Genomic DNA, 13,148 nt, shown 5'->3' with positions numbered 1-13,148 from the left:
CCGGTATGATTGGCTGGATGTGGTGGCTCATGACTGTAATCCCAGCACTTTGGGAGGTTGAGGCGGGCAGATCGCTTGAGGTCAAGAGTTCGAGACTAGCCTGGTCAACATGGTGAAACCCTGTCTCTACCAAAAATACAAAAATTAGCCAGGTATGGTGGCAGATGCCCGTAGTCTCAGCTACTCAGGAGGCTGAGGCAGGAGAATTGCTTGAACCCGGGAGGCAGAGGTTGCAGTGAGCCAAGATTGTGCCACTGCACTCCAGCCCAGGTGACAGAGCGAGACCCTATCTTAGGAAAAAAAAAGAAAAAGAAAACGGTGGCCAGGTGCTGGGACTCATGCTTGTAATCTCAGCACTTTGGGAGGCCAAGGCAGGTGGATCACCTGAGGTCAGGAGTTCAAGACCAGCCTGACCAACATGGCAAAACCCTGTCCCTACTAAAAATACAAAAACTAGCTGGGCATGATGGTGCACACCTGTAATCTCAGCTACTTGGGAGGCTGGGGCAGGAGAATTGCTTGAACCTGGGAGGCAGAGGTTACAGTGAGCCGAGATCGCGCCATTGCACTCCAGCCTGAGCAAGAGTGGACTCTGTCTCAAAGAAAAAAAAGTATGATTATATATAATTATGGCAGAACTAGTAGACTAGTAGACAGAATTTCTACAGACTTTAAATGCTAAGATCCCACCAAAAAAAAACAGAACAAAATAACAACTAACTTCCATAAAACTTGGGTGAATGTATGTTGTCTGTGTGCATCCGTATATATGTCTTCATGTAATTCCCATTCATGGGGAAATATAAACAGAGTTTTTAGCCCATTGACTAATTTTGGACTACAGCTTTATGCTTTCATAAATTACCTAGAATGGTGGTTTCCAACCCATAAGGGAACCCAGCTTCACATCCAGATATGTGTTCTCAAGGACCAGCCATTAGACACACCACTACTGAATAAGGACTCATGAAAAATTTATTTTAAAAAGGAAGTCTTCATAATTATATAAATGCTTTGGGACCCAATAATCTAGCAGAAGAATGTTAGGATTTAAGTTTCATGAAAGAAGAGGCTTATTTCATTCATCACTGGATTCCCCATTAGGTAGGTAGTCAATAAATATTTGTAGAAGCAATAAAGTAAAACCTTCATTTGCAAATGGCCTTAAAGCTGTTCCTAATCAAAATGCAAAATTAAAAGACAGGTTCTCATGAAGCTGCATAAATAGGCAAAATTATGGCAAGTGACCATCAGTGAAGGCAAATGTGAAGGAACATTCAGGGAAAAGCAATACCAATTATACTTTTAGAATAATGGATTTTAAGCTACACTGTTCAATCAGCTTAGACTGTTAACCCTTAAGATACCACATTGCATGTTTCATTACAAAAGGCCCAGAAAATGCTGGGCATTATCAGAAAGAACACTCTAAGCAAATTAGAACTTGTGATCCTGCCCTTATTCAAAACCACTCTGTGTCCATGGCTACATGTGCTGTGCACTTTTGGTTCCCCATACCTCAAGAAAAACATACTAGAGTTGGAAGAGGTCCTGCAAAATCTCAGAGATTGAAGTTATAAAGTAAATGAAAGAACTTTCTAATGATAGCCTAAAAATTAGAGCTCTATTTTTTTTTTTCTGGAGAGATGAAAATTTAGGAGAAAGGGGAAAGTATAACTAAATTATAGGTTTTTTCATCAAACCTCATAATACTAGAGAGAAGAGGGCAGTATTTTGAAGTTTGAAATAAAATACGTACTGGGCTTGGACATTCCCAGGGTGCTCTGTGGATCTTCTCCCCTGGATGGGGACAAGGCAGGGCCCCTCTCTGAACTGACCTTTTTATTAGGAGAATTAAACCCCTGGTGGGTGGTGACTTGTTAAAAAAAGAAAGAAAAGATGTAGACAAAAGATGATTTTATCTATTGTCAGAAAATATCCTGAATTATCACAGGTAAAAAATATATAAATGTAGTAACATTCACATATTCAAATCTAAAAATAAAAAAGGCTCTGAGGAACTAAGAACAAGGACTTAACACTGAACCCATGAGGTTCTTCCCCCCTGCATAAAGCCTTCAAATTTCAAATAACATTAAACTTTGTCATCTGTTACCTCAGCAATGCTAAGTTTAGTAATAGTAGATTAATAAAAGTTCAGTAACAGGACATTAAGGAGGCAGAGGCACTCCAAAAAGCATTAAGAAAAATTTGATCTCTAGTCAATACATTCTGTTTAATAAGACAAGGAAGCAAATAAAAGCTTGCAGATCTATAAAATGAAAGTGAAAGGCAGCATGATTTAAGGAACGCTGAACTGTGAGACAAAAAAAAAAACAAAAAACAAGTTTTCTTGAATTCGCCATTGTTCATTGTATTAGGACTGGAAGGAAGGAAGGATGGATGTTTTACAGCCTGTGGGTGAACTCTCAACCCTGCTCCCCCACATGACTGACTATGGCTTAAATACTGATATCATTTGTGTTGCATTATTGCTTGTAATTAAGAGTTTTTATTTATTTATTTGTTTGCTTTGGGACAGGGTCTCACTCTGTCGCCCAGGCTGGAGTGCAATGGTGTGATCATAGCTCACTTCAGCCTCCACCTCCCGGGCTCAAGTGATCCTCCCGCCTCAGGCTCCTGAGTAGTTGGGGCTACAGGTGTGCACCACCACGCCTGGCCAGTTTTTTTATTTTTGTAGAGACAGGGTCTCTTATGTTGTGCCAGGAATGGAAGCAGACAAGGGGAAAGTCAGAATGAGCAAACAAGTTCAAGAGTAAGCTGCTGCTCCCAAGATGTGCAGGAGCCTCACCTGAACTCGAGCAGGAACATTAATCATCGAGACACCGCTTCCATGGGTGGTAGCGAAGGGAACTTAATGAAACTTCAGTAGGATCAGAGGAAACAGAAAAAAGAGCCTCATGTTCCTGGACCCAGAACAAAGCCCCAGATTGGGAATGGTATAGCTAAAAGAATAAGGAATTGTGACCACATGGAATTGGCTTTCACTCCTATGGTATCAAGTTACTTGTGTGAAGACCTTAGGTAGGCATTGGTTTAGTATGTAAAATTAACTTTAAGGATCTCTGAGTCCTTGAACAGGTTAGACTGCAACAGCTGAGCAAATTAATCTAGAACTTAGGGATTTCTACATAAAAATTAACTGTTAAAGTGGACAAGCAGACTCCATAGCGTATACATCTCACTGGCCTCTTGAATACACATCTGAGGGCTGCTTATAGGTCTACGTCACTTCAAGTCTCAGATGTTCTGAATCAGTCAACGGCCAATGTTTCATTTCGTGAGGCACCTGCTATTCAAGCCAGCAGCAAAAAAAATGGCCCAAAGAGATTCTCAGCAGTACGTAAGAAACAGCTGCCTCAGTGGGCTCAGGCAAAAACAAACAAAAAAATGTTTTTTACTTGTCTTTTTTGTATGTTTTTTACTTGTCTTTCCTCCACTTAGTGTAGCCCCTCTAATGCACATGTTGCCATAAAATTTGCTAGGAAACATACATCTGATCACCAAGATGTCCCTTCAGCCTCACATGGAGGATGCATTCCAATGTGGTCTCTGCCCCTCTCCAGCCACTTCCCAGGATACCTTTCATTCTGACCCCAGTGGTGGTTCTCTCACACTTTCTCGTGCCTCTGTGCCAGGGTTTGAGCTATCCTCCTGACTACAGAAGAATACCTGATACCCCAGCCCACCAGGGCCCCAAACACAAACCTGTCTAAGAACTCCTCATCCCCAAGCTTCAGCTCCAGGGTCCCCTTCTGATGCCTTCTCTGAGTGCTGCAGCTCCAGTCCTCTGCCCTCCTCCTGCTCCACTTTTCTCCTGACACCCAAGCCTCTCTTCCTTTATGGCAGCCCTTCTCACAGGGGGCTGGAATCATTCGTTTTCTCATCAGTCCTTCCCATCAGTATGTAAGCCTCTCCTGTGTTGGGGTCATGTCTTTCCCCTCTATTTCCGTGACCTAACACACCTGGTTCCCCATGGCAGGTGAGTTGTCACTGCTCCCACTGCTCCCAGAGCCACTCCTGGATGTCTCTTCAGCCGCCTGGCTGATGTACCTGCCCCTGCTTGCCCTGTGCAAGGTGTCCTTCACCCAGAGGCAGCTTCTCCTCTCCCCCTGCCATGCCTTTTCCACGCCAACCAAAGATTTCAAGGACAGAATTATTTTGCAAACATTCTAACGAGACTCATAAGATGTTAAAGCTGAAGGGGCCCTTAGAAACTATCTGGTCCAGGGGCTTCCAAATGCCTGTCTGCAGGCTGCTGCTGGACAGACTGCAAAAGAGTAACATGGGGAATGACTTAAAAATACAGATACACAGGCTCCACCATGAAAATTCTGATTCAATATGTCTAGAATGGATTCCTGCTTTTTGTGTTTTTTTTTTAAAGCTTCCCAGGTGATTCTAGTGCACCAGTCTAGTCCAAACTCTTCATTTTTTATACATGGAGAAATGAGGCTCAGAGAGTGGAACAGTCACCAAATGCTAAGACTTATGACTGGCACTGAGGGCACAAAGCCGAAGGCCCAGACCCTGCTCTTGAGCACCTACACATACATAATCCACTGGAAACATCTGTGGGCACCACTGAGGCTCATCAAGGGCACAGAATTCCTACAGAAGTCACCTCACTCTCCCTTTTGCTCCCTTTTGCTTTATTTATTCTTCCTCACATCATAATTTTCTACCTGTACTGTAGTTTACTGAACATTTCAGTAAAGTGTTCTCTTTCCTGCTATTTTATAAGCCCCTCGGTAGACACTCACTAAATTACTGTTATTTCTAGATTTGTATCTCTACTTGGATATCTAATAGGCACCTCAGATCTACTATGTCTAAAATCTAGCTCTTGATTTCCTCCTACAGCCTTCCCCATTTCAGTAAATGACAATGCCATTCTTCCAGCTGCTTAGGCCTAAACCTCTCTTTCTTTCACACCCTTCATCCAATCTACAAGCACATCCTGTCAACTCAGCCTTCAAAATATATCCAAGTCCAGCCATTTCTCACCACCTCTACCATCATCTCTCTCCTGTGTTCCCAGAAAAGCCTGCCAACTGATCTCCTTGCTTCCACTCTTGCCTCTACTAGTCATTCTCAACACAGCAGCCAGAGTATTGCTTTTGAAACACACGTTGCCACTGGGCACAGTGGCCCATGCCTGTAGTACCAGCTACTCAGGAGGCTGAGGTAGGAGGATCACTTGAGCCCAGAAATTTGAGGCTGCAGTGAGCCAGGAATGTACCTGAGGATAGCCACTGCACTCCAGCCTAGGCAACACAGTGAGACCCCATCTCAAAAAATAAGATAATTTAAAAATTTTAAGCACACATCACATCATGTCCCTACTCTCTTCAAAACCCTTCAACACCAACCCACCTACCTCAGAGTGAAATCTCATCTTTCCCACATCCTCCACAGCCGGGATAATCTCACTGCCCCCATCTCCTATGCCTCTCACTCACCCAGTCTGTCCAGGCACACAAAGGCCTCCTTACGTTCCTCAGGCATGCTGGTCATGCTCCATTCCGAGCCTCTGCAGTCACCATTCCCTCTGCTTGAAACACTCTCCCACCAGATCTCGGTGGGCTCACTTCCTCACTTCTTCAGGCCTTTCATCCAATGTCACTTTGTCAGGAGCCTTCCATGACCATTCTACATGAGACACCAATCCCCAACCCCACCATCAATCTTTATCCCTTTACACTGCTTTATTTTCTTCCCAGCACTTATCACCACCTAGCATATATTATATAATTGTTCATTACCTTATTGTCTTTTTGTAAATTCCAGTGTGTTTACAGGAAGGTAATCCACCATTAGAAAGGAGGAACATGCCAGGCACAGTGGCTCACGCCTATAATTCCGGCACTTTGGGAGGCGGAGGTGGGCTGATCACCTGAGGTCGGGAATTCGAGACCAGCCGGACTAACACGGTGAAACCCCGTCTCTACTAAAAATACAAAAATTAGCCAGGCATGGTGATGGGCACCTGTAATCCCAGCTACTCAGGAGGCTGAGGCAGGAGTTTGAACCCAGGAAGTGGAGGTTGCAGTGAGCCAAGATCGTGCTATTGCACTCCAGTCTGGGCAACAGATGGACACCATGTCTCAAAAAAAAAACAATAAAAGAAAGGAGGAAGAACAATTTGACAAGCTCATTTGTCCAGAATTAAGATTGTTCAGGATAATCACAGATTCCCAAGTGGGCTTATTATGAATCAAACATTTTGCAAATATGCAAATTTTTGTTTCACTTTTTAAAATTTTAGAGAGACCTTCAGTGGTTATGGGACCTCGCCAGTGGGAAGGGGTCTACCTAAAGTACCCTCGTCTATGAATCCTGGATCCCTGTAATGGCTGATTAAATTAAATATTTTATCAGTGGGGGGTGCCTATTGGCCGATGTCCCATAAGGTCATTTGTTTTGAGGATGGGATCAGTGTGACACCACAGGAAAGAAAAGGCTAGCTCTGAGAACCATAGGGAAGAGGTAGGTACAGGGTGGGCCTGAGTCTTAAGAAAAAAAGACACAAAAGGCTGGGCACAGTGGCTCACGTCTATAATCCCAGCACTTCGGGAGGCTGAGACAGGTGGATGACTTGGGGTCAGGAGTTCGAGACCAGCCTGGTCAACATGATGAAACCTTGTCTCTACTAAAAATACAAAAACTAGCCAGGTGTGGTGGTGCATGCCTGTAATCCCAGCTACTCGGGAAGCTAAGGTGGGAGAATCGCTTGAACCCAGGAGGCAGAGGTTGTAGTGAGCTGGGATCACGCCACTGCACTCCGGCCTCCAGCCTGGGTGACAGAGCACAACTGTCTCAAAAAAAAAAAAAAAAAGAAAGAAAAGGAAAGAAGATAAGAAGATACTGGCTAGGCACTATGGCTCGTGGCTGTAATCCCAAGCGTGAGGCCAAGGCAGGTAGATCATTTGAGGCCAGGAGTTCAATACCAGCTGGGCAACATGGCAAAACCCCATCTCTACAAAAAAAAAAAAAAAAAATTAAAATTAAAATTAGGTGGGCGTGGTGGCACATTTCTGTAGTCCCAGCTACTCAAGAGGCTGAGGTGGGAGGATTGCTTGAGCCTGGGAGGTTGAGGCTGCAGTGCGCTGTGATTGCACCACTGCACTCCAGGGTAGGTAACACAGCAAAACCCTGTCTCAAAAAAAAGAAAGAAAAGAAAAGAAACAAATAAAAAAAAGAAAATACAACTCCGTGAACAAACTGAAATACCATTGAATTGTACACTTTAAACGGGTAAATTGTATGGCATGTGAATTATATCTCAATAAAGCTGCTATATTTTTTAAAAGATAGAAGAAGACAGAACTGGAGGGAGCCGGGATTATACAAGACAATAAAACTGACTGGGACAAGCAGAAACTAGGCGTAGGCAGCAAGCACAGTTTACACAGAGCTGACAATTTAGATACAAACTGATACTTTGTAACCCGTACCCCCTTTACCTTTCCTTATTTGCAAACAGATCTCAACAATAACCTGGCACCACATTTTGTTAGAAGCAAACAGGACCCAGAGATTTGAGAAAAAGGGGGACAGGACTCCTCTTGTTCACACACCATCCTGGTGTGTTCCGCCCAGTGAACTTCGTAAATGCATCATCTCTTGGTAGTGGGGACCCCTAAATTTAAGCAAGAAGCCAGTAGCCTCAGACCTGCTGGGAACCAAGCCTCAACTTCCAACGCAAAGGACCCTAGAAAACAGTGTTGGCCAGGTGCGGTGACTCACGCCTGTAATGCCAGCACTTTGGGAGGCCGAGGCAGGCGGATCGCCTGAGCTCAGGAGTTTGAGACCACCCAGGGCAATATGGTGAAACTAAAAATACAAAAAAATTAACCGGGTGTGGTGGTGCATGCCTCTAGTCCCAGCTACTTGGGAGGCTGAGGCAGGAGAATCACTTGAGCCCCAGAGGCGAAGGCTGCAGTGAGCCGAGATCACGCCACTGCATTCCGGCTTGGGCTACGGAATGAGACTCCAACTCGAAAAACAAAAAGAAAACAGAAAGTGGCCATTCCATAGGATCACTCTTTGGTGGTTTTGAGGGTGCCACCAGTCTCATCTACCACAGACAACCTACAGTTCCAAAGCTTCCTAAACTGACAGGTCTGGAGGGACACGAGGAGCATGCTATTACTCTTAGAGGCATCTCTATGGTTGCCTTAGATCACCACAGGAGTTTAGGAGCTGGTGAGTCAAAGGGCTGGTAAAGTTTCTCTCCCAAGTGTTCTGTTCTTATTCCCCTTTTCTTACACACACACACACACACACACACACACACACTCTTCTCTTTCTCACCCTCTCTCCCCCTGTTCCCTCCTCCATGGTACACTTTCTCTCCCTCTCTTCTCTTCCCTTGTCCTCTCTTTCTCTGTCTCTCTATCCACCCCCCGACTCTCCAGCTCCTGCGCTCTCCCTCATGCCTCTCTTCCTCCCTCTTCTCTCCTTCCTCTCAACAGAGATCTGGGTGTGCTCTTTCACCATGACTGCTCAGACCTGAGGGAAGCCAGCCTTCAGCAAGAAATTAGGGCCCCAGCCAAATCAGCCTTTCACCAACAATCCAGCATGGCAACAGATCCAATATCCAGGTGTTCTGTATGTGCCTACTGTATGTCCCTGGTGATCCAAGGGAATGATAACCATAACATGTCCCTATGTGCCTTTCTATGATCAGACAAATGGACTATTAAGAGCCTTCACATAGTGAAATGTTTACAGATAAAATGATGTGACATTTGGAATTGGTCTCAAAATAACACAGGGCAAGAGGAAGAGAACAAGGAGGGGATACATAAATGAAACAAGATTGACCATGTAGCCAGGCATGGTGGTGTGTGCTGTAGTCCCAGCTACTCGGGAGGCTGAGGTGGGAGGATTGCTTGAACCCAGGGGATAAAGGCTGCAGTGAGCCTTGATTGCACCACTGCACTCCAGCTTGGGTGACAGAGTGAGACCCTGTCTCAAAAAAAAAAAACATAAAAAAAAAAAAGTGACCATGAATTGATAACTACCGAATCTGAGTGAGTACACAGAGGTTTATCATATTTTTTTTCTATATTTGTACATTTCAGCATAATAGGGACCCACCTCTTGGCTAGTAGACTTTATGGGTCCAATCACACACTCATCAGGATGGCTATTATTTAAAAACAAAAAAAGTCCGGGTGCGGTGGCTCACGCCTGTAATCCCAACACTTTAGGAGGCCGAGGTGGGCGGATCACAGGTCAAGAGATGGAGACCATCCTGGCCAACATGGTGAAACCCCGTCTCTACTAAAAATATAAAATTTAGCTGGGTGTGGTGGCACGCACCTGTAGTCCCAGCTACCCAGGAGGCTGAGGCAGGAGAATGGCATGAACCCGGGAGGTGGAGGTTGCAGTGAGCCAAGATCACATCACTGCACTCCAGTCTGGCAACAGAGCAAGACTCTGTCTCAAAAAACAACAACAACAATAATAACAAGTGCTAGTGAGGATGTGGAGAAATCAGATTCCTTGTGTATCACTGGCGGGAATGTAAAATGGTGCAGCTGCTATAGAAAGCAGTTGGAAAAATTAAACAGAATTACCATATGATCCAGCAATTCCACTTCTGGGTATATACTCAAAAGAATTTAGAGCGGGGGGGGACACAAGATATTTGTATACTCATGTTCATAGCAGCATTATTCATAACATTCAAAGGTGGAAGTAACCCAAGTATCTATCAACAGATGAAAGGATAAACAAAATGTGGCATATACACACAATGGAATATCATTCAGCTTTAAAAAGGAAGGAAATTCTGACACATGCTACAACAGACAAATACTGAATGATTCCACTTACATGAGGTCCCTGGAGTAGGCAAATTCATAGAGACAAGAAGTAGAATTGTGGTTGCCAGGGCTTAGCAGGAGAGAGAGAGGGAGTTATTGTTTAATAGGTACAGAGTTTTAGTATGAGATGATATCAGGTTCTGGAGATGGACAGTGGTGATGCTTGTACAACTGTGAATGTATTTAATGCCACTGAGCTGCACACTTAAAAATGGTAACTTTTGTTATATGTATTTTATCATAAAAAAAAACAAAATCCAGGGAACAAAAAAATCTCATGTCCAAACTCTTGGCTTTTCAAGGTCAGCTCAGGTCAGCCTAGACATCATACCTTAGAGAGGATCTCAAAACAAGGGTGTGGCGAGCGTTGCTAGGGGAGCAGAGCTGCGGAGAAAGGAAAAACTTCTACCTAGGCACATGGTCTAGAGTCCAAACACCACCTAAGGAAAGAAGAAAAACAAAATTTTTTTAAGTGGGTCTGAAGGTAAATGTTAGAGTAAGGAAAGATAGTTTAAAAAAACTAATAATAATAATCCAAGTGTAAGTAAGACCCTGAGAAAAATCCCCAAACGTAAATTCAAGCAGGCCACAAATGTAGTCAAAGACAAAGCTTTTCCCAGCTCCACATCTGCTCCCCTCCCTCTATTACAGGCTGGTGGTTCGGAGCACAGACTCTATCTGGGTTCAAATCCTAGTCCTACTACTTACTAACCTTGAGACCTGGCGCAAGATTCTTCATCTCTGTCTGTTTCCCCATATGTAAAATGGGCTATTATAAGGATCAAATGAGTTAATATTTATAAAGCTCTTGAAACACTGCCTTTCACATAGCAAATACATGTTTGTTAAGTATTATGCCACCAACCTCAGTGGCCACCAAGCTTTCCCTCATAAGTTTTCAGAGTGCCCCAGAAATCGCATGGAGAGAGGACAGAAAGACAAGCGAAGTAAGGCCGGGTTTAGTTTACCCCCCCACACAACTCCTCCTCCAGTACTCGGGATGCCCGCTGAAGCTGAAGAAGCAGAGGGCCAAGCAGGGGCCAGTGGGGCAGGTGAGCTGCGGAAATCATGGCGGGGGCAGATAGCAGTGTAGGAAGAGGTCAGCACAGAGCAGGTGATGAGAATGAGGGACAAAAAGAGGAAAGTTGGCAGAATCCTTTTTTAAAAAACTAGGTGGTCCTCAACTGTAGCCGAACATGAGAATCACCTTGGGAACTTTGGAAGCTACTAATACTTGGCCACTACCTCCCTAAGACTCAGATTTAATTGACTAGTGTTGAGAAACACTGGTTAACAGCCCATCAACTACATATACCCACAAGTTACCTAATATAAGGACTCATTCCCTGAATTTCTCGTTCTGCCCATTCTCACTCTAACCCTGCATTCCCTCACTTGACTTCATTTTTGTCCAATTTTGACAGACCAACATTTAGTTTGGATTCTAAATAGTAATACAGACAATATTAATGTAAAAATGTAGAAGGGAAGGGAAAGAAACCAGTTATCTCAATTCTATAGAAAGAAACTAGAGAAAACTTTCCTGAAGTTTTTCCTTTTATTTGGACTTTCACATTTCAAAACATAAACTAACAAGCAGACACTGTGCTGTCCAAATGAGGACAAAAGTTAGAGATCGGGGCCAAGGGGTGTCTTAGGTCTGCTGTCCAATGGTAAATAAATTGGGAGGTGCTCCAATGAGTATACCAGGTTATTTACTCCGGATTAACCTTGGTTCCTCTGGCCACCAGTTTCTGTTGGGTTATCCAGACAGTTTCTCTCATATGCGCAATCATGCAGTTTGGATGCAGAATGGCTAACAAACCTGAGTGTCAGGCTTCACTTCCAAGCTGGCTGCTTCTCCCAGGTCACCCTAATCACACACTCATGCTTGGATGTGTAGGAATTTTACAGTTTATAACACACTCTTCACACTGCACAAGGAACTCACCAGTGAGTGAACTAAGACTGGCACTCAGGCTCCTGCCTGCCCCCAAGGACCAAGCTGCCCTTGTACTTTGAACTCCGAACCGGCAGGTCAGTTTTCACATTTCAAGCTTCCCAACACACTCCTCTTCCCAAGGTGCTACTGAATAGGGCACAAATTTTCCTTCAGTTTGGTATTGAGACATTCACCGTAGCCCTTGCCAAAATGATGACACACCTTAGAGTGTTATAAGACCAAGATTAGACAACATTGCTCTAGAACACTGTTCTAGATTAGAGCTTCTTCCAACACTAGAAAGACTCAGGACTATTGGAGCCAAAGAGATTCTAGGAAACCATTAAATTTAAACCACTTACTCTACAAGCAAGGAAACTGAGGCCCAGAGAGGTGAGGTAATCAAATAAGAAAAGGGACATAAACTGAAGAGTTTTTATTACTGTGGAAGATTCCTGTTATTCCTGGCAAGGTCACGGGGCCCTTGCTTGCCCTTCTCATCAGAGCAGCTGAAGTCTCCTACTCACAGTTACCCTTCAAATCTCTCCACCAAATACAGGGGATAAGCCTTATTTAACCCTCAGACCAGTGCTTCTCAGCCCTGGAGCGATCCTAATGCCTAACCCCAGCTCAGACCAATTAAACCAGAAATTCTAGAGGTGAAGCCACCATAGGATCCCCAAAATCCATACCTTCCCCCACGGATTCCTTAAACCCTCCCCAGCCTGAAGGGCTTTTGCACTTGCTCTTTTCTCCAATCTGATTGCTCTTTCCTCAGATACCTGCATGGCTCCCTCTCTCACTTCCTTCAGACCTCTGCTCAAAGGCTGTTTAATCAATGAGATTTCTCTGACTTCTCAACTTAAAATAGAAAACCTGCCTCCTTACCAAATCCCTCATCCACCATCCCTGCTTTATTTTTCTCCATAACACTTTTCAGCATCTCTTACATTTTATCTTACTTATTATCTATAAATGCATACAAACCAGAATGAGCCCCATAAGAGTAAGATTTGTGTTTATTTTGTTCCTTGTTATATTCCCAGTGCCTAGAATAGTGCCTGGCACATAGCAGACCATCACACATATATTCTAAATGAACACATCAGGAACACAAATCTCAAAATATGACTCATACCAAAAGATCATAAAGAAGCAGCCGTTTGGTTGATCATACCAAAAACACTTCTTCACTGATCTCATCTTGGCACAACCCTTATCAAAAACAGGATAGAAGCCTAATGAAACAGAAACCATTCAGAAATACTTTCAGAAGTAAGTATTTCTAGTCAATTAATCCAACCCAATGGGTTTGTTCGTCAAAGACAATTTGTTCTGAGAAATAAACA

General features: G+C 43.8%; 1 protein-coding gene across 5 annotated transcripts in view; it reads right to left on the bottom strand.

The window, feature by feature from the left end:
* ZNF592 (zinc finger protein 592) overlaps positions 1 to 13,148 on the bottom strand; it is a 54,323-nt gene that overhangs the window by 28,136 nt on the left and 13,039 nt on the right. For 3 of the 5 annotated variants that reach the window (XM_055277353.2, XM_055277350.2, XM_063638607.1), the window contains exon 2: positions 10,189 to 10,297. The exons of 1 other annotated variant lie outside the window; for it this stretch is intronic. Coding sequence is in view for 1 of the 4 variants with exons in the window: in XM_063638606.1 (XP_063494676.1) it covers positions 5,787 to 5,854 (68 nt within the window). In the remaining 3 variants the exon portion in view is untranslated. Of the gene's footprint in view, positions 1 to 5,786; positions 6,862 to 10,188; positions 10,298 to 13,148 lie in introns of those variants that run through there. One more of the 5 variants, XM_063638606.1, reaches the window with a different exon arrangement.

This window comes from Symphalangus syndactylus, chromosome 5 (assembly GCF_028878055.3).
Source record: "Symphalangus syndactylus isolate Jambi chromosome 5, NHGRI_mSymSyn1-v2.1_pri, whole genome shotgun sequence".
In the NCBI taxonomy this organism is placed as follows: domain Eukaryota; kingdom Metazoa; phylum Chordata; class Mammalia; order Primates; family Hylobatidae; genus Symphalangus; species Symphalangus syndactylus.
The sequence above is the reverse complement of the archived record's forward strand: the minus strand, read 5'-3'. Positions and strand labels throughout refer to the sequence as shown.